This window comes from Puma concolor, chromosome D3 (assembly GCF_028749965.1).
Source record: "Puma concolor isolate L17-30 chromosome D3, mPumCon1.1.hap2, whole genome shotgun sequence".
Lineage (NCBI taxonomy): Eukaryota > Metazoa > Chordata > Mammalia > Carnivora > Felidae > Puma > Puma concolor.
Genome location: NC_141678.1, coordinates 24,962,903 through 24,988,503, shown reverse-complemented (window position 1 = coordinate 24,988,503; position 25,601 = coordinate 24,962,903). Strand labels below are relative to the sequence as shown.

Sequence of the window (25,601 nt, the reverse complement as noted above, 5' to 3'; positions counted from 1 at the left end):
GAAGTGGGTGTGCGGGACCAGGGTACTTGCAAACTCCAAGGGGCTCCGGGAAAGTGCACGATTCCTATCACGGATCCGTTTTCTCACTGCCTTGTGTTCTAAAACCCCCAGCCGTCTGGGGAATCCTTGCCCAACACAGCGGCCACCATCTCCCCCCGCCACGGCACCTAGGATCACCTTCCCAGACCCTGCAAACTGCTCTCTGCCTGCTGGAAACGGAGTCGCCTGGTAAAGGGACACCCCCCCCCCACTTTCTGCAGCGCGTTGCCCTTTCCCCTTGAAGGCTCCCGATTCCTCCTGCCAGGGCGGGGGGGGGGGGGGTGCAAGGCCCGTCTTTATGTCAGAATTTAGTGACCTCTAGGATGTGCCAAATGCTGGGTAAATTCATTAACTCCTGTAATCCTCACTAAGACCCTGTTTAACCCAAAAAAACAGATGAGGACACGGAGGCCCAGGGCGGTGAAGGGACGGGTCCAGCGGGAGGCAGTGCTGGCCCAGACTTCGTGTGCCGTCCTCCTCCCTGATCTCTGGGGCGTAAAAGCCAGCGCTGAAGGCCAGCGGTCAGGGGACTAATGGAAGAGATTCGGGCACCCTGTGACGGCCCACCCAGGTCAGGGGGGGCGCTGGCATCGGTAATGAGCCTCAGGTGGGACGGGGGCTGTGTCCCGGGCCCCTGGGTCTCAGGCAAGCACGACCCATGGGAAGGAGGGGCTGGTGAGGACCAGTGTCGGGGATGGTGGCGGGGCCAGCGGGGTGGGGACGAAGAATTCCAGTGTCCAGGGCACCCTCCCTTCCCTACTCACCCCAGTCCCTCTGGAGGAAAACCCTCACAGCCCTCCTAGGTCTCAGGGCTGTTGGGGTGGCACTCAGCCCCCAGCCCTGGGACCAGGCAGGAGGCACCCCTGCATCTGACAGAGCCCCGGCCTTTGTTCATTCAGTCACTGGGCACCTACTGGCCGCCAAGTGGCTGGGAGAGCTACCACCTGATGTTCATTCTGGTCTCGATACATACGTCGCAGTTGCCCAGCCATCCTGGGCACCCCAGCAGGCCCACCCCAGACCCTCTTTCCTTACACTGGCCAGTTTCCTAGAGAACATTAACGATTGTTCTTTTTACCTGTGTTTCCTGGGTAATTCCCTCCCCCAACAGGCATGGTGCCTGCTTTGTTCACAGCTATGGTTCTGGCATGGTGCAGGGCACAGAGAAAGTAGGTGACAGATACACAGGCAGATAGTCCCTGCCTATGGGGTCCCAGAAGATACCAGTATTGACCCATTTGACAGACAGGCAGAATGAGGCTCAGCCAGGTTGCACGGCCTTGCCCCAGTCACACCAAGTCACCTGCCCGCCCCCAGGTCACTGCCCCTTCAACCTTGCGGGGAACCAACGGTGAAGATCTCAATAGTCAATGGTATGGCTGACATTTGCCAGAAGAGGGAGAGACCAGGAGCCCGTTCTATTTCGAGCATCTGTTGGTAAGAAATCAGCTTCCTGTCTTGTCCTTAGCGGTCCTGAGCATGGGATCCCAAGTCAGATGGGCCCAAGGGTGAACCTGCACTCCGCCCCCACTCCCAGCCAGGTGACCTTGCGCAGGTCACTCTGCCTCTCTGAGCCTCAGTTTCCTCATCTATAAAATGGGGCTTGGTATGATTGGTGCCCGGTGACTGTGGCCCGTTAGAATTCCTTTGCAGCTCAGAGAGTCAGGGAGGAAAGCAAAAGAAAAGCTTCCAGAAGGTGGACGCCAGGCCCGGGTCACCCAGAGGCTCAGCCCCTCTGCGCCTCCTCGGGCCAGCCTCGGCAGGGCCCGTGCCTTTCCTGCCCGGGTGACCTCTGTCAGGCATGGAGAACAATGCCTGGGAAGAGAAGGAAACAGAGTCTCCCTGGGCCGGGACATAAATCGTGGCCTGCCCAGATCAAGGAGCGGACGGACATCCCCCACGCCTCCCCACCTGTGGCAGGCTGAGCACTCCCCTTGGGCTTCGAGTGCCTTGTCCTCGGGGGGGGGGGGGGGGAGGAGGGGGAACACACCCCCTCTGCCCTAACCTGTGGCCCCAGTGCTGCCAAACCAGGGCAAGAGAGTTTCTGCCCCCTCAGAAGGGGCCGGGTGTGAAGAAAGAGAAGGGAACCCGACATTGTCTCAGAGACTCTGGGCTCAGATGCAACCCCTGTTAATTGCACATCTACAATGTGCCACCAGATCCCATCTCTCCGGCGCCCAACGCCCTCCCCAGGCTCCCCGTCATCCACACTCCTGACCTGATCGTGATGATAAGCCCAGAGTGGCCCAGCCCCTGCCTGCCTGGACCATCTCTCCCCGCTCACCAGCCCCCTCCCCTGCCCCCGGACACTGCCCGCTCCGTCCTGCCTCAGGCCCGGCCCCCGCACTTGCCGTGCCCCCAGCTGGAAGCTCATTCGTGCACACCCTGACGGGGCTCGCTCCAGGATGTGGAAACTGTTCAATATTCAGGGATTCTGCACGCCGGCCGAGGGCTGAAGTCGGCCACGGTTGGGAGTATTTCCGCCTAGGGAATCGGCGAACGCTACTGAGCAGAATTTCCTCCCTCCTCCCCCAGGGAGCCGGGTGTTGGGCAGTTACCAGCACAACACTGGCGGGTCCCTTCTCATTATTCAAGCGTCTCCCTTACCTGTCACCACCCCACAGAGGCATCCCTGGTGGCCCAGCCTAGAAACTCTCGTGCATGCCCCCTTCTCTTAAGTCTCCATACCCGGTCCTGCCCGCTGTATCATTCTGCCTGTTTCGCTGTGTGTCCGTCCGTCTGTCCACTCTCCTAGAATATAAACTCTGTGAGGGCAGACGCTTTGGTCCACCTGGCCCCTGGCTGCATCCCAGCACCTAGGACAGTGTTACCATGGGCTAAGTGTTTCATTCACATGTGTTGAATAAATACACATGCCAGGCACTTTTGAATTCAGACTAGGCCAGGGGCGCCTGGGTGGCCCAGTCGGTAAAGCCTCTGACTCCTGACTTCGGCTCAGGTCATGATCTCACAGTTTGTGAGGTCAAGCCCCGTGTCCAGCTCTGTGCTGACAGCACGGAGCCTGATTGGGATCCTCTTCTCTCTCTCTCTCTGCCCCTCCCCTGCTCTCTCTCTCTCTCAAAATAAATAAATAAACATTAAAAAAAAAAAAAAAAGGAATCCAGACCTGGCTATCACGGGTTGATTATTTTGAACCCCAGCCCTCCACCCTCCCAATACCTCACTCAGCATGGTTCAGGGTTTCTCCGCACCGGCACATCTGACATTTGGGGCTTGGTAATCCTTCCCCGGAGAGGACTGGGGCAGGGACCTGCGCATCATAGGATATTTCGCAACAGCCCCGACTTCTACCCACTAAATGCCAGCAACGGCTTCCCTCTCTGCAGTTGTGACAACCAGAAACATCTCCAGACATTGCCAAGCAATAGGGGGTAGGGGAGAGGGTGTCACATCATCCCCAGGTGAGGACCACGGCCAGACTCCTGAGGGAGGTGTCTTCCTCTCCCCAGCATATAGCCGAGGCCACTGAGGCTGGGGGAGGCGCCGTGACCTGACCAATGTGGGAACAGAGAGTGACTCCCTTCTAGTTGATTCCAAAGCCTTTGCTCTCACCAACGTACCCCCCTCCCCGCTGCTCACCATCCCCGCAGGGCACAGGGCTCATTGACCCCCACTGCAACCATCTTAACAGAGGGGCAAAGGGATTACACACGTGTGCCAGGTGAGGAAACTGAGGCTCACAGAGGCAAACCGCCTGCCCAAGGTCACACCGTGCACCAGCAGCGGGTCTGGGATTCGAACTCAGGCCTCGACAGCCAGCTCTCACACCCTTGCTCTGGGGCAGGGCTGTTCCCGCACTCTCCAACGTGCTCGCTTGCTCTCTCTCTCTCTCTCTCTCTATTCAGCCCAAGTCTGCCAGGCTCCCGAGTCCCCACCTGAGGTGCCAGACACAAGGGTTTAATATTTTATCGCCAGCTCTCAAATTGTTTATGGCTGGCGCAGGCTCCTGGCAAAGTGCTCGGAGGCCGGGGACCGGCTCATCTCATGAATTCCTTCAATGAGAAGGCTGACCATTACTCACGCATATCAGGGAACTGTTCCTTCAGCGCCCGGGGAGAGCCGTCAGGAGGAAGAAAAATACCACAGCGCTGCTCTCCTATCGCCAGCAGCCCGTGCCTGACCGCGGCTGACCGCACCAGGCGGGGACCAGCCCACCGCGGTCCACGGGGGTCTGACCGCCCCACACAAGGAGAGGGTCCAGCAACGAGGCCCGAGATCGTCGCTGCGGGAGCAGGGAGTCCCAGCCCAGCCGTGCCCGAGGACCCTGCAACATTTACTCAGCACGTCCCCAGGGGCCGGCCCCGTGCTAAGCACCAGATGCACAGCCCGGGCTGGGTGCCCTCCAGCCTGCACCACTTGATGGCAGAGGGCAAGTCACACACACGGCCTCTCTGTGACTCGTCGTCTCGTCCCCAAGATGGGACAAAAACAACAGCGGCAACACCAAGCTGGACATCCAAGCATCGTGCATATGAAACATCTGGCATACAGTAGGCGGTCAATAAAAGCTGTGTGCTGGCACAGTGCCTCCTTGGTGACAGGCAGTCTTCTGAGTATCTGCTCGTGTATATATTAACTCGCCGAATCTCCCAGCCCCGTGAGATAGGAATGACTGGTGTCCCCTTTCGCCCATTAGGAAACGGAGGCACAGAGAGGTTAAGCAGCCTACCAAGGTCACACAGCCAGGAAACGGGAGCTGCTGGAGTTTGAACCCAGGGAGTCGGGCTCCAGAGCCTGTGTGCTTAAACCACATCATTATGATCACCCTATTTAGCCTTATTCAGCTAAAATCGTCTGATTTAGCTCGCACAACACTTCTAGGAGGTAGGGACTACTTTTTTCGCTTTGCTCAATGTTCGGAGGAAACCAAGCTAAAAGCACTAAAAGGTGGCTATGGTCACACAGCTCAGAAGAGTCAAAGCACCAGGCCCGAGACCCAGACCGCTCGTCTGGCGGGATCCAGTGCTACTGCGGCTTCCCCAAGGTCAGGAATTGTCTCCTAAACGACACCTACCTCCGGAAGAGGAAAGGGAGGAAGTGTCGCTGTCATCGGGAATATGTGTCACAGTGCTGTCTACAGAAGTTCTAGAGACTTCCGGTTTCAGAGGTCCCCAGCCCTAGTCGACACAAGGCCTAGCCAGGCAAAATCAGGAGGTCAAGAGCTAGTAAGGCAAGGCCAAGGCCAAGGGTTAGCTGTAGTCCAATCCTTATTCTGCAGCTGTGCTGTGTGACCATGGCCAGGTTGCTTGCCCTCTCTGGGCCTTGGCTATCTCAGCTGGCAAAGGCTGGGAGAAGGGGCCCAAAACTGGAAGAAGTCCTTTCCCCAGTCTAAAATCTTACCTCAATGTTTCCCTTAGCGCTGTTTCTTTTTTTTATTATTTTGTTAAGCTTATTTATTTTGAGAGAGAGAGGGAGAGAGAGAACCCCATGAAGGCTCCGCACTGTCAGCGCAGGGCACGATGCGGGGCTCGAACCCATGGAACCGTGAGCCGACATCGAGTGTCGGATGCTCAACCGACCGAGCCACCCAGGCGCCCCCTCAGCGCTGTTTCAACAGTGAAAACTACAAGCGCGTGTTTTAAGACGTTCACCTATCGCGACACCGCACGTCTAAGTTGCCAACACAAGTCCACACAGTATCTCCACATATGCACACCCGGGCAGGAAAAACTGGGTCACCAGACACCAGCCGATGGCAGCCAGAACCATAAGCTCTCAAAGACTTTCCGCAACGAGGCCGCCGCAAGCTTCTGCTGGAATGCATGAAGCAGGCCTTCTAAGAAGGTCTGAATTTTCACTCCACCCCCAAAATGGCCACACAGGCCCTGGCAGAGAGCTGGCCCACAGGACCCCTCCTCAGCGTGTGCTCGGGGGCTAAGAGCATCCTCTCGCACAGCCCCCCCATACTGGGGAGCAGAGAGTGGGCACCTGCGAGTCAGGGAGACAGGATGCTGGGGAACTTCCCCAGGGGAGGGGAGGAGGGGGGAGGGCAGTAAGGGGGCGAGGGGTGCCCAGCACGAACAGCTCGAATTTCAAGACCAGTTTCCGTACTTGTGGAAACCACCAAACACCGCCCCCCAAAACCCACCCCAGGAAGAAGGAAGGAAAAAAAAAATGTGAGCAAGCCCAGCCCTTCTCCCTGTGACAGAACCACTGTTTCTCTCCATCCTCCTGCATGACCTAACTTCAAAAAATCCTGGGTGCAGGGGGAGCAGGGAAGGGGCCTCCTGAAATCCGGGACACCAGTTTTTTTGCAGGCTTAAAAACAGATCAATTTTACTCTAAAGTTTAAAATGAAACATACCCCTGTTTGGGAAAAGAATTTCATTAGGAGGAAAATATAATATAAAAATACCCATTTAGAAAGAATGTGCTATTAATTCTTCGCACTCTATGCAGAAGGGAAAATTGCATTTTTATCTAAATGGTTTTTCTGCATAAGCCATTTACAATATTCTTTGCCTCTCTCTAATAGGTCCCTGCTACCATTAGTACTGGGACGACCAGGCTGAGGGCTGAAATCACCCTCAAACACATTTAATACATAACCCCTGAAAATCTATTCCAACAGGGACCTTAGCGAACAGGCCTGGCAGTCCCTTTTTAAGGAAGAAATAAATATTGCTGAGGGAGACCGAGGGCGGGGGGCGGTGGTTAGGAGTGGGGTACCGGTGGGGGAGAGAGGGGACAAGATGGTTTAAGTTAAAAGCAAATGCTCCGGGTCCCTTTAGGCAGCTGTAAAATCACAACGGGTCTTTGGCTGCACGATTGCAACCATTTGCGTGGCTGCGTGTGTAGAGATGTGTGTGCTGGTGTCAGGCACACACACGCACACACACACACGCGTGCACACACGCGTGCACACACACGCGCACACACACGCGCACACACACACTCTCACGGGTTTCCAGCAGACGAGCAAACAAGGAAAGGATGAAATTCAGGATATGAAAACAAACTATTTTTAAACGCTAAAGCAAACACGCCAAGAGAGTAATACTGCTATTTTCCCATTAAACTAAGTTCCTCTCAATTTGAAAAGCGAGAGTAATCTAAACAATGCTTCCAAACAAAATGCATGGAGTTCGGGGGTTGTGGCCTCCTTCGTTCTTAACAACGGAAAAAAACCCTGCGTAGGAAAGCAAAACAGAGCAGGGACGGGGCCAGTCCTCTTTGCCACGTCCTGCCACGTCCCACCAAACGTGTCCTCCTCCACACCAGCGTGCCTGGATGTTCAGGCGTCCCCAACTTCAAAATGCAATACTTTTTCTTTTTTCCAAACAGTTAAAAAAAAAAAAAAAAAGTCTTCCAGTTCTTTCTCTCTTGGATTCCCAAAATAGCTACTTACTTAATACCAAATGTCGGGGAGCTAAATTAATTCATTAAAGAGATGTAGGGACTGTGATGGGCACGGAGCTGGGGGGTGGAGGGGCGGTGGCTGTGATTTCACTGCCAGGAGCCAGAACGCCTCGGGCCGCTCTCTTCCGGCTTTGCTGGGTCCATAAATTCTTCCTTTCAAAGCAGGAGTCCAGAAATGGCATAATTATAGCTGATACAGGTAACAGGTGTGCCCCTCCATCCCTCCCACCCCCTCCCACCACCATCTTCCAGATGAGCTTCTGGAAGATTTAGTGGTCTAGCCTGGGGTGTCGTAATTACAGGAAACGACTCCAGTTTTAAGGGTTAGATAAAGACCCTCTCCAAATTTAAGGCCAGGCACCAATGTCCATTAGACTTTAACGGGCCCACATAAAAAAAGAAATTGTATCCTCATCTCTCCAAATGCCTGTTTCCTCGGTGACTCAGGTTCATTTCGGGCTGGCTCCACGCCGAAAATACCCCTGTCCTGCCCTCGTTCCGCAAAGGCAAGGCCCTCGGTGGAAACCGATGTACAAGGAATTAAGCAAATGGGGTCTTGGCCGGGGGGGGGGGGGGGGGGGCAGGAAATCATTCGCTCTAAAACTGTGATGGCCGAAACCCGTCTTTTAAAAAACAAATAACAAGGGAAGTGGAATTTTAACCCATCATCTGGAAGCAGAGAGCCGGGAAGGCTGTGGGGAGCCCAGGGAGGAAGAGGGGGGTACCCCGAGCCGCCCTGCCGAAGAGCCCTCACCATCAAGAGGACACACGCTCCCCTTCTGAGACTCAAGTGATCAGAAAGGCCAAAGCTGAGGGCTGTTTGGCTCTGTTTTGCCTTGTCCCAGCTTTTGAGACTCATGCATACTTTTTCTTCCTTCTTTGGAAGTCAAGCCATGCATTTCTCCAAAAGTTACGCGCGCGCACACCCCCAGCAGCTCCATTTGTCAAGGAAGCAGCATGGAGGGCGCTCCAAAAAGGTTTACGATTCGTCAGTCTTCTCCATGGCAGGACTCAGCTCCCAGGCAATTAACAGAAGTAATGCTCGAAAACTTTCCAGGGACCAAGGCACCAGGAGGAAACCCGTGTCTCCAAGGCTCCGGGAGGCTGGGTTTGCTGGACAACTGGGCTTTTTCTCCCTCCACTCCCCACCACCCCACAAGTGATGGCTGAACGGGCCACTCGCCCTCTCTTCCTATCCTGGGGAGGTGGTGGGAATTGCAACCGGGGTTCTCTGCTCCGTCTTGGGGAGCGGGGCCCCCGCGCACGCGCACCCACAATTATAATCCCAGCAAAATGCTTTCCACACTGAGCACAAAATAAACGCTTATTAACTAAACCGACCCAAAATAGTGAAATGTACAAGTAAATTAATCATGCCTCTCCCGGAGGCCTGACAGGATTACAAATTCGGCAAAAATTGACCACACGGAGATCAGTAAGCCTCTACTTAAAACTGAAAGGAGCCAAAACTTTGTATGAGCTTCTTCTTGGGGGGAAAAAAACCATTTATTTGTTCATTTCTTATTAAGACTTCTCAGGCCTGTGTGTGTGTGTGTGTGTGTGTGTGTGTGTGTGTGCACAAGCAGAAACCGGCAAAAGGCATCCAAAGCTTTATGCCCAGACAATTTAGAAATAGTCACGGCATAAGGATCGTGAAATTGCTCGTGTTTAAAAAAGCCAAATTTTGGTCTACAGCCTCCGTTCCCTCAAATACTAAACAACCACCAAAAGTTACATTGCAGGGAACGAAAATGGTCAATTTGTTTTGAGCCAATTAGGCCTTGCTACAAAAGCATTAAAGGCTGCTGATGGCTGGACCGTGCAGAAAAAGGAGACCCGAATCTCTGCGGCTCCTTTCCCCACTTGGCTTATCTGGAGTCAGGGAAATCTTCCTCCTGCTGAATTCAACTGACTTGCCTTCCCTTTTGGCCTACCATTCAGAAAAAGGAAAAAAATATACATTGTGTAGGAGGGCGCCGCCTGCATTGCCAGGCAGTTGGGGCCTGCCTGCAAGGTCTGTGAAAGGCAAGGTTATCCCCAAAGGGGCTGGGTGCTGGGAAGAAAGCCTCAGTGGTCACCTTATGGGGTCACGAGGGGAGAGGTCACTCCTTTTTCCCCACCCCCATCGTCCCTCCTTAATGGAAAGGTCCAGGCCCCTCTGCGAAACTCCGTGCATCTGTAGGGGGCCACACGGGGTCAACTCCTCTGCAGAAGGTGGCCACAGGCACTTTACAAGGGCTTGACCCACCCAGTGTCCGTGTGGGTCTTCGTCCTCTGCCCCCCACCCCCGTGCGCCTGCCTCAGCCACTCCCTAACCAAAACCGGGCTCTGATTGCCAAGAGACCCACCATTTCGGTCACCAGTCCCGTGCTGGATCCCTCCACATCTAGATTCTCCCCCAAAATCTGGGTCCATGTGGAGGCTCAAACCAGGAACTTTGTGTGCTTTCGTGATGGCCAACGACAGCCCCCGAGCAATTCAGTCACCCCCAGACTCACCCAGGAAGTGTTCTGGGAATGACTTCCACACTGACAAATTATTCTGCACTCCTGAATCCCAAGTATCGGTAAATAACATTTCGACTCGTACGGACCCACTTCTCCCCGCTCCACCCACCCGTCTAACTACCCTCTCTGAGAAAATCAACCGCACCCCAACCTCCATCCAGGCTTCCCACCGAGGGATGTTTTTCTCTCGCCTTCCAACTCCTAGGCAAAGAGAGCAAAGATATACATATCAGGCCTCTCGGGCCCTAACATTTGCAAAAGGACTCTTCCGACAGCCCACGCAGACGGGGCAGCACCCACTTACTTCTCTGTGAGTTCCCAACCAACCCTCGCTTTCGCAGGAAGGCTGAGCTTAGGAGATTTCAAAGCAGGCTATGTTTTCTTCGGACTCCCCGCCCCCTCTCTGATCATAAGATGGTCCCTCAGAAGTATTTTACTCCTGGTGGTCGTTGCCAATCATTTGACAATGCTTGTGTTCCCAGATCCAAGGGCGTTTGAAAACACTGCTCCACGGTAACTGAAAAGGGTCATATCTTTTTGACACCCTACCCTGCCCTGGATGAAGCACAGGGAGCAATGGATATGTGCGCGCGCGTGTGTGTGTGTGTGTGTGTGTGTGTGCCCGTGCGCATGTGTGTGCAAGTGGAGGGGTTCACTCATTAACTGTCACCTCACGTTCCAGGAGCTCCCAAATACAAGCAGGGACACCACACTGGGGCCCTCGCTCAACTCCGGGGCACGCCATGCAAAGCCAGCTGCGTCAGAAAGGCCCGAGCCCGTGTTGGCCCAGAGACCCTCTGGACCCAACCTTTATGATCAAATTAAATCTTGGTGCCCCGACACTTGTTAAATTATTACCAGCGAGAAACAGGGAAACCTAATTTTAAATCCTCAGAATCGATCTACGATCTACGAGCCACTCGGTTCTCACCAGACCGGCTGCCGGCAGGGGGAAATGGGGGAGACAGGGGCCACCGAGTGCCTCAGGACCAAAGTTAGTCCACGCTTCCTCCAAAGTCCTGACAATCGCCGTCTATTTCTGACTAACCGTGGAGATCGTTTTGGGGTTTTTTTGGTTTTTGTTTTTTTGTTTTTTTTGAGACATGCAGGATAAAAGCAAGACCTGGTTCCCTCCCTCCCGGGGCGGTGGCAGTGAGGAGGAGGGGGGCGGTCTTTAAAGCACTCGACTTCCCAAAGAAGTCCACAGCAATGGGCCCCAAATAGGTCTCTGCCAAAGGGTCTCCCTGTCTCCCTGAACCACTCTCGGACACACTTCCTAAGGCAAAACCAAACACTGGCACAGATAAGTCAGCCTGCAACCCCGAAAGCCAGGGGCCGCTGAAAGGTTGGGGATCCCAGGGCCAAACATTTCACGAGGAGCCCAAGATCTTGCACAGAGAGGGAGAAGGTGGGAAAGGAGACAGAGACCGAGGCTTCAGGGTCGGCCAGTGGATCCCACCAGCCATTAGGCTGAGGTCTCTGGACCGCTGAGCTTTAAAGAGCAGAACACCACCAACCTGCTTGGTCACAAGGGGAGCCTGTGTTAGGGTGTTCGTTGAGGGTCTTCCCCTTTGGGGGGACAAATCTATTCCACGTCAGATGCGCCTTCAGAGAGAGCCAATCGGTTACTGCGAATACACTCAGACCTCCAAACTGTTAAACTCAATTGCTTTTATGTTTAAAAGGGCATTTGGGTCCGTACGATGATGGATAAATCGTGAAAGGATTACGCACATGATCGCTATAAAGTTCTCCCTCGGATCCAGCTTTGCAAGGAAGCGGTGATTATGAAAACCTACCTGTTTTCTCAGCCAAGAGGGAGAATGAGAATTTGGGACATCATAGCTAGGACGGACCCCCACTCAGTAGGTACGGGAGCCGGGAGGGGTTGGGGGGGGGGGGCGCTGCCAGTCCAATGTGGCCTCATCGGACCAAAGCTCAAAGTCATCAAGAACCCGAAAGAGCCCCTCAGATTTCAAGGTACGGGGGAGGGGGGACCCGTAGCAGTTCCTTCCCTGCTTCCTCTCCTGTGTCCTTTCTCGGCAAACACCATGTTGGGAGCAGACCCTTCATCTGCTTCCCAAACCTTGGAGGCCGCTGATTAAAATGCAGGCCAGCAGACAAAGCGGGCCTCGGCGTCCTGTAAGGATTGTACCCCGTGAGAATGCCGTCCCTCAACCGTCCTCCTCACTCACACCCTGAGGTAACCGGTTGCCCTGCTGGGGCCGTGTGTCCCTGCCTGCTGTCACGCCGTGGCAAGGCGGCAGAACACAATCAGGGCCACCTCCTCGCTGGGCAACCCAATCGGGCACAATGTGCCGGGGTCCCCAAATCATCTCTTCCTTTGGGTCCCCTGCAGTTCCTCAGGGCCCGCGTGGCGTGGAGTTGGGGACGGTCAGCTGAGCCGTCGTGCATCGAGACACAGAGGGTCCCCGAAGGCAAGGCCGTGACTAATTCGAAAGCCCAGCGTCGTCTCCTCCACGTTGGTACCAAAAGATTACAATAAAGGAGAGGAATTTCCATAAATGAGAAGCAGCGTCCGCTTCCCACAACTGGGAGGGGGAGGGGGGTGGGTGGTGGGCACTGATTCAAAGATTCGTCTCCCGGCTGGAGAGTGGGGCTAGCTGAACGCAGCCAGACAGACACCTCCACACACACACACTCACGCACACAACCCAGCAAGGGGCGATGTGCGTCTGCTACCGAAATACTCCAGATCAAAGTCACCCACAGCCCAGGAGGCCTGGGAGGCCGAGATTTCATAATTAGGATCTTCAAAATCCTCCGTCTATTTTTAGGACTTGTGCTCATTCAGTCCTTTGCAGAATCAGAACCTGTCAGCTGACGCCATTGAGACTGAAGGTTTAGCAACTTTGTCCACTTGCCTTGGGAAAGCAGATTAAGGGAAAACTGGAGTGGCTGGATGATTTGATGGAGATACACTTGGCCATGCATATGTATGTGTGCGTGTGCTGGGGGGGGGGCGCGTGGGGGAAGGAAGGGGGGGGCTCCTTTACATGTTGAGTTGCACGGGGCCTTGCTTTCCTCTCATGGGCCACAGGCAGGCCCAGACCCGACACCCACCTCGCCACGCTCTTTCGAGCCGGCCCCCAGACCACTTCCTTCGGCTTCCGTGTGTCCGAGAAGGTGAGGAAACTTGAAAATTTTCCACCAAGTGTCTCTCTTCTCAATCACGCACCCATGTATATACCAACATCTCCGCCACCAGCAATCAAAACCCACACTCAAATCTGTCCACCCAAGTCGGGCCTAAAAATAGACACCATCCTAAAACAAACACACCGCTCGGCAAGTCACAATCCCGACTTGAGTCAAAATGATGAAGCCGGTTATTCCAGACCCTCCAGACTGAATATTTGGCTGGAACAAACAGGGGGACAGAGACGGAAGGACAGAGGTACCCCCACTGGTTACAGGGCCTGCCCTCCCTCCATCCCCGCCGGACAGACCCAGGTCCCCTCCGACATCAGAAGGTTTGGGGGTTTATGCTGCAATTTGCTGGGAGGCCTACTGGCCCCCCGCACACTCCCCGTCCCCGGACATCTGATCCTTTGACATAAAAGCTATAGCTTTTTATTCTCTAAAATTAACCAAACAGAGGTAAATACAGTGTTCCTTACTAGGAGTCTTTATCTCCTGAATGCCTTTGGCAAAGCAGATCACTCCCGGGGCAAAGAACACGACCCTATGTGATTGTCGGCCAAGCGGAGAAAAAGGTGATTTTGCTAAATCTTCCAGCGTGGAGTGGGTTCAGGAGAGCCTGTGAAAAATCCCAAGGACACACTCAAGTTTGTCCTGCCAGAGTAGGAAGAATTTCCCCTCCTCTAATTTCACCTGGTCCTCCCGGACTGTTTATTAAAGATGTATATTTTATATCAGCAGAGAGTATCAAGTAACTTCTTGGCAAGGGCAGGATCTATTTTTCAGGACCTATTAAGATTTTCAGGGCCTATTAAGACTCTGTGTGGAAATTTAAATACCTCTGTCAGGCAAACAAAATCGTATCAGGAATCATAGAATTTCATTGCTAGAAAGAGATATTAGATTAACCAGCCCTCGCTCCCTTCCTAGAAACTTCAATAAAATAGAAGTACAGTTCAACAGTCCCTTACTTCCGGTCTGAAGGGCCTCACAAGAAATCTAAATGAATTTATATTAAAGAAGGCTATCCTTGAGGAAAACCCTTCAATCTACAAAAACCGTATACATTTATACACTCACAGGTACAGATACACACATGGAAACAGAACAGAGGTCTCTGGTATAGATCGGAAGGCAGTGGCTATTTAAAATCAAAACAGCCAGAAAAACCCAGCAGCGGTGGAAACCACAGCAAGTTCAACACCGATAAGCTTCAAACCCTTAAAAAATCCTTGTCCTTTATTAATATTTAGTAGAAATGCATAATTGCAGATGTGTGTGCTATGCTGGGGTTTTATGTCGGGAGGCGGGCAGAGAAGACAGGTTTATTACAGCCATGAAATATTAAACAAGCACCAAAGAACAGTAGTAGAATGTCCCGGACTAGCCGGGGAGCAAGCTGGCTGGTCAGCTGCACAAAGGGGGCTCCTATCTGTTTACATTACCCCTGATTAACACCTGCGAAGTTTTGGGTTACATCTTCCGGAGGCGCAAAAGTCACATGAAGGCATGCGACCCGTGCTGGGTGATTTCGCAGGGAAACGGGAAGGCAAGGAGCCTTGCCTTCCCCAAACAAGTCTGAGTGAGCCTAGAAAATTCTCTCCACGCTGTGGGCAGTGGGGGAAACGACTCAGGAAACAGCCCTAGGACCTCCCTCCTCCCCCCGCCCCAGCCTGCTCCATGTCTAAGAAAACTCAGTGTCCAGATCCTGCCTGCCTACTATTTCTCAGCCCTGCTTACTGCTGTCCGACCGGCACGCTGAGAGAAGCATGAAATTCCAAAAATTTCTCCCGCATCACTGTAAAAAGATCATACTTCCAAAAAGGGCAGGATTGCATGCACAAGCATACATGAAGCCCTCTCCTATTTCAGTGTGTGTGAAGGAACGTTTCGAGACGACTCCGGATTTCACGACAGAGAGCAAGCAACGGAGTGGAAGTTTGGCAGGGATAAACTTATCACAGAATACGGTTAACTCAAGTTTTGAAAATCGTTTCAGGGCCCGGAGGGGGTGAACGTACTTTTTTCAGACTTAATTCCCTTTATCTGCAATCTCTCGGGGCTTTTTTTTTCCTCCTCCTCTGTTTTGGAATTCCTCCAATAGCCACACACCTATTACAAGGATAGGTAGACGATGTTGCAAACTAGTCTCAAATTCATGTAATCCTCACTGATATAACAGATGTCTGAATAGGTCCCGAACTCAAGCTGGCTTTTTTTCTCTTCCCCCCACCCTGCCCCTCTGCACAACCTCACCCTTCCCCCACCCCAACTTTGTGCAAACAGAACCTCAAGATGAGATGCAGAGTTTCATTATTATAAAAGTTGTTTGGCGGGTGAAGAAGTCGGGAGAAGCGTCATTTGGAGAAGCTCGCTTACCTGGTAGAAAAAAAAAAAATCCTAATCACACGTGATCCTGGCCTGGACTTTGCCAGAACTACAACTGGCCACTTGGGTTCCCTCCCCTCTGAAGGACATCTAGACCCCATAAGACAATCTGGGCACGTCCCACTGACTCCACGGCTTGTGCAGTTCTGAAGACTTATTCGTCCTCTCCAATCCCAGCACAGATCATTTCGTTAAATACCGACGAGCATTTTGTCATCGGAGCGAAGAATTTCAGAAACGGTGTTAATATTTAATCACATTAGTACTGGCGTGTTTTACGGCGTGACAAAATAAAATATCATTACCAAAACGGGCTTTGCCCGAGAGGGGGTGGCAGGGAAGGTCTTTGCCGGGGGCCGGAACCTCCAGAAGGTGTATTCAAAGCTGCCGGACACCCTGCCTCACGGCTGACGGGCCCACAGGCATGTGTTTAAGGGGAAGCAGAACGTTTTACTTTAAAAATTCTTCTTCGACTCTATTTTGAAGTGACACACTTCACTCGGATTTCCAGCCAGGGGACTCGGGGGCCTGTTGAAGGCTCTGTGTACCTATTTATACAGCATGTGCAGATGGAGCCACAGGGTGTTATCATAATGAAAAGTTTAATCATCCTTATTTACTACCAGTAAGGGAGCAGGAATCAGATGCAGATACCTTATAAAGCCTTAACTAGCAGCCCCAAGGCTGCAGAAGCTGCGAGTGACCTCAATTCGGGGCTTTATCTAGGAAACTGTCCTTCCCACATCACAGAGTGGAAAACAAAGGAGGTCAAGTGGCTGTCCCTGCCTATGCTGCTAAGGAGGCCAGCCCCGCAGCCCGGTCCCTGAAGGAAGTCCCCCTCCGCGTGCAGGGGAGGGCTGCGGTTAGCTTACAGGGGAAATCAACCCTAAAGTGCCTAGCATCTGTTTCCAAAAAAATATTTTCGCTCCTCTGACTGTGATAATGAAACAAACAAAACAAAACGTATCTTTAGTGACATTTCTTCGTGCACAGCCCGCATTCTTTTTTTTTTTTTTTTTTTTTTTCCTGGAAAGGAAGATTAGTTGGGCTGGGAAGAGAGGGCTCTGTGACACCTTAAAAAAAAAAAATCTTAAAACCACTCAATTCCTCTTCTCCTAGTCTACTGAGGCCCTTCAGAAGACTCAAAGGCCACCAGCTACTGGTTTTTCTTCACTAATTCTCAGAATCAGGGGTTTTTAAAAAACTTTTCTCACCCCTATTTTGGCCAATATGTTCTTAATTACTGGGAGAGGGGGGAGGGGAGGACGGGGAGGGGGAGGGGCAGCCAGGCCCAGCCAGGTAGAAGTGACAGGGGCTGGGATTTGTGCTAACCAGCTATCGATCCGTCCATCGGGAGGTAGGATCGAGATGTTGTGTACAAGAAAATAAAAGAGACGGGGTGGGTGGGGGAGGCGGCCCTGGGCATGCAGGGTGCGGCGTCCAACTCCATTTTAAAAAGGAAGGGGGGAAGAAACAGGGAGCAGAAGCGGAGGGTCCCAAACTAACCAATTTATGGCCTTGCCTAGGAGAAGCCTGGAGAATGCTGATGCTAGCCTCGGCGTCTGCTGTGCATGCTAAACACCCAGCTTCAAATGAGAGAGCGGCGTCCCGGGCTGGGCAGGAGGCGAACAAAGAGAAAAGCCGCGAGGCCGCATTCATGAATTAGAAAAACCTAAGCGGGAAAGCTCCCCCGGACGGCGCGGTGAAAGCCCCGAGTTCCCCGAGCCACCCAACTCTGCACGCGCTTCCCCTCCCCCTGTCCCTCCTAAAACCTGCCGGCCACCTTAAACCCAGGGTCGGGAGGACCAGGCACACCAACACCGAGGAAGAGAACTCTAAGAGAGAGCAAGAATCTGGGGCCCAGGCTTTTAAAGGCAGAGGGTTCTATCGGCAGCGGCTGGCCCGGCCTCCACAGTAATATTGGGCCTGGTGAAACCCAGGAGAGGCAACTGGGGCTTAAAAGAAAAAGTGCGGATGGGGGGAGAGGGAATGAGGATGTTACCTAATTTTAAGAAGCAATTATCTGTGGGGTTGGGGGGGGGAGGCCTCATTAAAACAAAATGGTTATCTACTGCAGTCCGGTCCTCTTTTGGTTCAAAACAAAACAAAACAAAACAAAACAAACCTGTTAGTACTTTAACTGCAGTGGAGGTCCATTTACTAACCCCCTCCCCACCCACCTTAAAGTCCCCCCCACCCCCCAAGCCCGGGCCTGGTGGGGAGGCTGCGCTCAGATTGCAAACACGAGCTGGGACCAGACATCTGTCACCAAAGCCTGGAGAGATATTGACAAACGCGGGTCCTTTGTGTCTTAAGAATATATACCCACATCCTCCCTACACAAATGATGCCCTGGCTGAGCCAAGCAGACCCCACCCCGGCCCCAGCACCCCCCCCCCCAACCAAATGTCAAGGAGATGCCCAGGGAAAGCGGGCCTGCCTCCCACCACCAGACAGGTCTCCAGGTTTCTAATGCAACTCTAATAGTTAAGAAGAGACAAAACAGCTATTCATTAGGAACAAATGTCAAATTAGGCGTTGCCTCTGAGTGATGCTGCTGACGCCAGCTCTGGTAACTTTTTTTTTTTTCCCCTAAAGATGCTGGCATACACAGCCTCAAGCTGGAGGCTCTGGGTGACTAGGAAAAGGTGGGAAGGTATTAACACAACTTCCCAGGTATCCTACCAGGAAGGGGGGGGGGGGGCAGGGGAGAGGCACGCAATTCCTACAAAGTAGAAGCGGCCCAAATGAGGAGGGTGAGGAGGGGTCTTGGTGTGAAAGGAAAGGGGCCTGCCTAGTGGTCTGAGCACCACCGAGCAGCTCAGCTAAAAGTTGGTGAAGGGACTTTAAGATAATCCCCAAAGGGCTGCCATCTAAGTCCCCATGTGAGTGTGTACCTAGAATCTACCCAGCAGTGCCTGGAGGTTGGGGGGAGGGGCAAGTGGGGGATCTGCCCACAGAGCCCTTGCTGTACCCAAAGGAAGGGTATCCAGCCCCGGGCTGGGCACTACGAGGGCCCTGTGCCCTCCTCAGCCCCAAGGGATGGTCCCCTTGGATGGAGCATTCAAGGCGGAGGCTGAGGCCTGCGGTGGGGGGTGGGGACGGGTCTGGGGGAGCCGAGGAGGGAACAAGCGCATATACCTTCTTTGCTGTTGGGGTTCTGGGGTTTGGCCTTCTCCCAAGGTGCCAGCGTCTTGTCGTCGTCCGCGCCGTCCGCCAAGGCCTTGTCAGCGGGCATGTACCAGGTGGCGCTGTGCTCTGCCATCAGGGAGTCCAGGTCGATGGTGCTCATGGCGCTCTTGACCGCCTCGGAGCAGCAGCTGCCCAGCTCGCTGTCGCCATTCTGCGCGCCCGAGGACCCAACGGCGCACTCCCCCTTCTTGCCACCCTTGAGCCCCAGGGGCTGGTCCTCGGAGATGCTGAACTGCTGCCTCTGTAGCTGGATCTGCGCCTGGAGGATCTCCAGGGGGTGGATCTCGTCGGGGGGTGGCGCACCGCTGCTGCTCGTGGGGGTCCGGACCTGCTCCAGGCCCGGCGTGCCGGGATGGCCCGCGCCCCCGCCGTAGCTGTCAGGGGTGGAGGTAGAGGTAGACATGATGCCCAGGCCGAGCGGGGGCGGGGGCGCCTTAGGTCCGTGTTCCCCAGCGCCCACCCCACGGGGAGGGAGTTTGGGCGAGCCTGTCACCAGGGGGCTCCTACTCGCTTTGGCCAGGGCTGGGGGGTTGTCGGAGCTGGACGACACCTCGTCCTCGTTGGCGTAGCTCGTGCTCACCTCGTCCGAGGCAAACTCGCCCACGTGCGGGGAACTCCCGTCCGACTTGGCCCCGCCGTCCAGGGAAGCCATGAGGTCCGACTGGTCCCCCAGGAGCAACTCGGCCCCCTTCCCCCACGACGGCGACGTGAGCGCTTTCTCGTGAGGCGTAGGAGCCCCGCGAGCCTCGCTCGTGGAGCTTCCCCCGACGGCTGCGCCTGGCGCCTGCTGCTGCCCTGGGCTCACCCCAGGCGCGCCCCCGCTGTCTGGCGCGGCCGAGTACTTGTCGAAGAAGGTCCCGGGGCTCACGTGACCACTGTCCCTTTTTCTTCGACCCCGTCCCCGGCCGCCGCCCCCGGGGACCGGCTTGCCGTCGTTCCCGGATGTTGATTCCAGGGTGTAGTTTGGGGAGAGGCTCGTGCCGTCGCCCTGGGCGGGCGGGTTGGGCGGCCCCGAGGCTTTGGAGCCACTGTTACTAGTCCCCGACGGGCCTCCAGGCCCTGGGGCCCCAGGGGTGGTCCCCCCCGGGAAGTAATCCGAGCCCGGGTTGCCGGCCACAGCCGCGCCGTCGGTCTCGTTCTGGCTCAGTTTCCTCTTGCCCTCGGGCGGGTTCTTCTTGTTGAAGGTCACGTTGAGGTTGGGGGCCCCGAGGCTGGCGATCATGTTCTGGCAGGCGGTGGAGAGCGCGGCCAGGCAGCTCTGGCCGAACAGGTTGTCCTTGGAGCTGGGCTTGTTGAAGGAGCCCAGCGACAACGCGCCCAGCTTACTGGCCGAGGTGCGCTGGCTGGGCTGGAAATCGGGCTGCGGCGGGTAGGCGCCCCCTCCGCCGCCGCCGCCCGTGCCTCCCCCGCCCCCGCCCGCGCTCGGGGGCGAGTTCACGCCCGGGCCGCTGTGTGGCGTGGCCTGCCGGTTCGCCGCGCTGAACGGGAAGCCAGGCTGGCCCCCGAGCGCCGGTGCTGTGAAATCCGGCGGCGGGGGCCTGCGCTCGGAGGGAGCGCTGGGCAGTCCCACCCCAGCCCCGGGCGACTGCAGTTGGCCCAGGCCGGCCAGGCTGCCCCCGAACTGCAGGCCGGGGGAGGGCAGCGCGGGCACGTGGCCCTCTCCGGGCATCCTCAGCGGCTCCTGCAGAGGGCCACGGAACAGCACTCCGGAGCCGCCGGGGGGAGGGGGCGGCGCCAGGCCGGGGTCGTGCGGGCCGCAGTCAGCCGGCAGGCCAGAGCCGCCCAGCCTGCGGGGCAGCAGGTCACCCGGCGGCGGGTGCGGACCTGGGAACCACGCGCTCTCCTGCGCCAAGTGAGGCGCCTGCTGCTCGAAAGTGCCCAGGCGCCCCGCGCCCGCGCTTTCGCGCTCAAAGTTCGGCTGGGCCAAGCCGCCCACCGGGCCACTGTGTACCAGGCCGCCCTGGCCCACGTCCCCGGGGTGGCCTAGCTGAGCCAGGTTCGGCTGGCGCAGCCGCTGCTGCTGATTCCGCGACGCCATCTGCTTAATCATGAGGGCCGCGTTTTGGCGCTGCTGCTGTTGCTGCTGCTGCTGCTGCTGTTGCTGCTGCTGTTGCTGCTGCAGGGACTGGTGGTCCGGGGCCGGATGCTGCAGGGGTGGCCCTGAGGGAAAGCTGTCGGGCACGGGCGGCGTGAACTCGCCGGGGAGGCCCGAATAGGCGGAGGGCGAGAGGTGGTTGTCCAAAGCGCCGTTGGGCATGCTGCCGTTCCACGAAGCACAGCGGTCCACTCCCGCGCTGCCCGGGAAGTCAAAGCGCGGCCTCTTGGCCACGTTCATGTAGGGGGGCGCGTCGAAATGCTGCAGCCGCTGGTTGGGCGCCTGCTGGGGAGGGGGGTGCTGCATGTTGAACACAGGCTCCGAATAAGGGTGCATGCTCCGGTTCTCCAGCCGGTGGATGGGATACTCGAACTGTGCGTGCTGACTGGGCAGCATGGGGCCCCCGTCCTGCAGGCCGCCGCTGGGCGTGCCCGCCTCGCCCTGCTGGGGCCGCGGGAGCGCCGGCGGGCACGAATTTTGTCGGACCAGAAGCCCGGGTGGCGGCGGCTGCTGCTGCGGCGGCGGCGGCGGCTGCTGCGGCTGCTGCGGGGGCTGCTGCTGAGGGGGTGGCGGGGCCTGCTGGGGAGGCTGCATTAACGGGTGCCTGGAGCCTACTCCCGGCTCCAAACCCACCGGCATCTTGCGGGCCCCGCCGAATCTCTCGAAGAACACGCCGTGCTGCTGCTGCTGCTGCTGCTGCTGCTGTTGCTGCTGCTGCTGCTGCTGCTGTTGCTGCTGCTGCTGCTGTTGCTGCTGCTGCTGCTGCTGCTGCTGGGCGTGCATTTTGGACAAGCCCACCATGCCTGCAGCTCTGGGCATGGCCGAGGCACCGGGGAAGGAGCCCCCGGGAACCTGGCGACCCGCCGCATAATGAGGCAGCTGCCCTTCGGAATCGGAGGGCGAAAACATGTCGAAATGTCCCGAGGGCGCCTCGCCAGGGTAATTGTATTCCAGCGAGTCGACGGCTCCTTGGTTCGCCACCCTTCGGGGCTCCAGACTGTGGGAATCGGAGCCGCTGGAGGCGGGCAGGCCGTGAAAGGAGGCGGCTCGGTTAGGGCTCTGGTCCAGCGGCAAGCATGGGGCAGGCACCGCATGGCCCGAGGCGCCCGAACTGTGAAAGTCCGGGAGGTTCCCGGGTCTCTGCGGGCCGAAGCTCTCGGGCCCCTGGCTCTCCGCCATGTGGTCATAACCCTCAGCGAAGGGCGGCTGGCTGCCCAGGCCGGCGGCGGCGCCCCCGTAGCCAAGTAGGCGACCCCCGTGCAGGCATGAGGCCCCTGGGTCCGGACCGCCGAAGTTGCCCCCAAAGTGGGGGTGATGTTGATGGGGGTGGTGGCCTCCGGGGTGACCGTGGTGCGGCTGCTGGCCTCCAAAGAATCCGTGCACCGGCTGTGCCTGCAGCCCCCCCGCGTGCAACTCCGAGTGACCACGCGCGTGGAAGCCGTAAGGCTCCATGTTCATGCTCAAGATCGGGGGCTCGCCCAGCGCGCTCATGGCAGGGTCCACGGGGCCAGGGGGTCCCCCCGCGTGGAAAGCCGGGGCCTTGAAGTGGGCATTCATGCTTAGTCCGGCCTCGTTAAAGTTCCTTTCGCCCTGGCCAGCGTTCCTGCTGTTGATCTGGGGCTCGAATTGGTCCAGCCCAAACATACTTGGCGGGGGGCGGGGGGATCAATAGGGCATGACAGCCTGCTCTCCGCGGCGCGCCTCCGGCCAGCTAAACGTTCCGGCCTAGGGTTGGGCGCTCCGGGACGCTCAGCACCGCGGGGGCGCAGTGCGCACCGCCACCTCGCTTGCGTGTGGAGGCTGGGGGCTATCAGCTCCTCTCCCGAAGCTCTGGCTCTGCCGGACCCGGGCCTCTCACATCTTGCAGTGCCGCGAGGCCTCCAGGAGCCGTGCTGGGGGGCCCATGCCCCGGCAGTTGGCACAGACGCGGGTGGGTTTGCGCGGAGGGGACGGAGCTGCGGGCGAGTGGAGACAAAAAGTTAAGTGGGGGGGAAGGAGGCGGGAAGGAGGAAGGGAGAGCGGAGCGATCACCTTCTTAAGTCCGATCGGGGTCGGGTGGGAAGCCCCAGGACGTCTCCCGAAGCCTCCTGGAGTCCGTGGCGGAGCTGCTAAGGGGCCGAGCAAGGAGACCCTTCAAAGCCGTGGCTGGCGCCCGGGCATGGACAGAGCAGTCCCTCCCCGCCCCCCCCCCGCCCCCCGGAGTCCCCGCGCTCGGCAGCCCAAGCCTCCGCCGAGCACGATCCGCTCGCACAGTCTCCGTCGGCCCCGAGCAAGCTGCTACTGTTTCTTCAGCGGGTCGGAGGGCCGGACGCTCGGCTCGGCATCACGGGTGCGGGCCCTGAGCCGAGGGCGAAGCGGGGCTGGGGAGGCGGCGGGCGTCCGGGGTCCGAGCCGAGGTTTGAGGGAAGGCGCGGTTCCCCCTGCTCCGCGGCGGGTGCTCTGCACCCCGGCGCGCCGCTTCGCGGCCACGTCCGCCGCCTGCCGCTTCTGTCCTCTTCTATTCGGTCTCTGAGTTCGAAGGGGTCTCCGCGCCCGGTTCCAGGCGCGGGCGGGCAGCGAGACGAGAGGTTGGGTCGCTCCGAGTCTCGGGTTCCGTGCCTCCGCTCCGAGGTGCTTCGCGAGTCCCCCTCGGACCCGAGGAGGGGGGCGTACGCGGGTTGGGGGGCCACGCTGGGCGAGCGGGCTGAGGCGTTCCGGCTACGCTCTACGAGCCCGGAATGGGGGGGCGGGGGCAATCCTGGGGGGGTCCGTGCACCCCTCTCCTGGCTGGCGGGGGGGCTCTGCGTGGGGCGTTCCGAGGGTCTCGGCTCCCCTCTCGGTGTCTGCCTCTCGCCCAGCGCCGGGAGAAGCAGCAACAAGTTTTGCATTTCAGCAATCAATTTCAGCCATTACATTTGCACCAATCAGCGCAGCCCGAGCTCCGGTCCCGGGGCGGGGCTCGCTCTTAAGGTGGTCCTGGTTGCTGGCTGCTGAGGCCCCCGCCATGAACCCGCACTTCGCCAGCTCCGGAGTACCCCGCTCGGGTTTTGCCTCGGGGTCCGGCGCCAGTGCGCTGGGGGGCGCGCCCTGGCCTCCTGGCGCATCTGGGTGGAGAGGGCGCCGGCGGAGAATGGCGGGAGCTTGGCTTTGTTCGCCCCCCTGCCCACTCACACAGTTCCCAACTCCCCACCCCTAACTGAAGCGAGACCTGCGGGTTGGGCAGGGGGCGGGGAGGTGGGCGGTAAGCGGTGCGGGGCGCTTAGACAATGGGGTCGCCAAGCAAAGCTCTCGGACTGAGCACGGAAAGTCTCTAAGAGTCAGCTGCGCTTCAGCCCCGGGGCGAACCCTCGGTTCTCCACCGCTGTCTGCCTACTAGTGGCACCCAAGTTAGCCGGCCCTCGGATTTTCCTGGAGGTGAAAGCAGACGGGGGATCCCGAAGTTAGGGTTCTCCTCGAAAGACCCGGGCGCTTGCTCACTCCTCCTCACTAGGGCGCGCACAATTGTTCCCTGCCCGGGGTTCCCCGTTCTCGGTCGCCGGCTTCCGCCCAGGGGAGCCTTAACCGCTTGGCCACTTGTCGGGGGAGTGTGGAGCGGGGGGGGGGGGGGGGGGGGGGGGGGGTAGCACCTCGGATGAACGCAGAGCCAGAAAGAAGACCGCTCGCAGAAGGTGCACCGACCCGCTGGAGCATCCTACCCCGGACACCCGGGCCAAGGCCCAGGCCCTCTGCGGGCGCGAGGTTGGCCTCCTTAAGAGATCAATTAAACTGAAGAGGCCAAAGAACGGAATTGGGTTGTGATACTAAAATCAATAAGAGTAATTTAATATCTGCCCTGCTCTTTATGAAATATTTATCCCAATAATCTTAGTTAAAATGTTTAGATCTTCCTGATCCCCACTGAGGCTGAAATCTATCTTGCAATTAGAAGTTGGGAGTTAGAGGGGATGGAGGGCAGGGAAGGTGTTTATTCTGTGTGCCTGCGTGTGTGTGTGTGTGTTTTCCTCCCTAAAGTGCGCGTCAGGGAGGAAGGGGGAGAAGGCCTGTAATTTCCCTTGCCATAAAATAGCGCCAGGCGATTTCGCTAGCAGACCAGCATTCTTAGGAGAAGGGGAGGAAAAAAAAAAAAAAGAACTTTCTTTGAAGTGCCCCTGATATCGCTATTAAATCTAAATAAAATTAAGCATGGTGTATAAAAATGCCTTTCCCCCCACAAAAGAAAGTGTTTATCACCCAAGTCTGTCTAGCGTTTGCTAAATTGCGCATGAAATCTGAAATGAAATAAACGTTATAATAAAACCAACCCCTGAGCCCTTTTTATTTAAAAACCTCAGATTAAGCACTCCACCGTCGCGGGCGGGAGTTAAAAAGTTACCACGTTGTGTGCACACGGATTCATTGCTCCCTGGAGTCACTGCTGGGAAGGCAGACTCTGGGTGTTCCAGAGCCAAAATGCCAGGGACACGGCTCAACTTCGGGTGAGGGGAGGACAGCGGCCGGGGTCTCTTGAGGGACTCCAGGAGAAAATAACACCCCTCCCAAAAAGAATAAACATGAAAACAAGCAATAAAAACTTGCAACTTTGAAACTCAGAGAGCCGAAGCCAGCTCAGATCTAGGGCCCTTCCTGGGACCTTCCTGTTGTGGATGTCTACCCAGATTTTTTTTTTTTTTCTTTTCGAAATTAAAAATGAAAATGACCCCCACCAAAAATGGGGTCCATAAATAAGCATCGGGAAGAAGTATTTGTACAGGGCGGTGGAGTTTTAAAAGGATTTTTCTGCAGGATCAGGTTGTTGGTCTGTGATTAAATATTGATTTTGTGTAATTAGTTTTCATGTGAACTATCCTCTTGCTGATAGC

The 25,601-nt window shown here is 56.5% G+C and overlaps 1 protein-coding gene across 1 annotated transcript in view; it reads right to left on the bottom strand.

Annotated features, from left to right (window-relative positions):
- Nucleotides 1-23,654, bottom strand: part of MN1 (MN1 proto-oncogene, transcriptional regulator) — a 45,499-nt gene extending 21,845 nt beyond the window's left edge. The window contains exon 1 of the mRNA XM_086682182.1: nt 18,618-23,654. Within this exon, the coding sequence (XP_086538308.1) occupies nt 18,618-22,407 (3,790 nt within the window). The 5' untranslated portion in view covers nt 22,408-23,654. The remainder of the gene's footprint in view (nt 1-18,617) is intronic.
- Nucleotides 23,655-25,601: the final 1,947 nt, after the last annotated feature.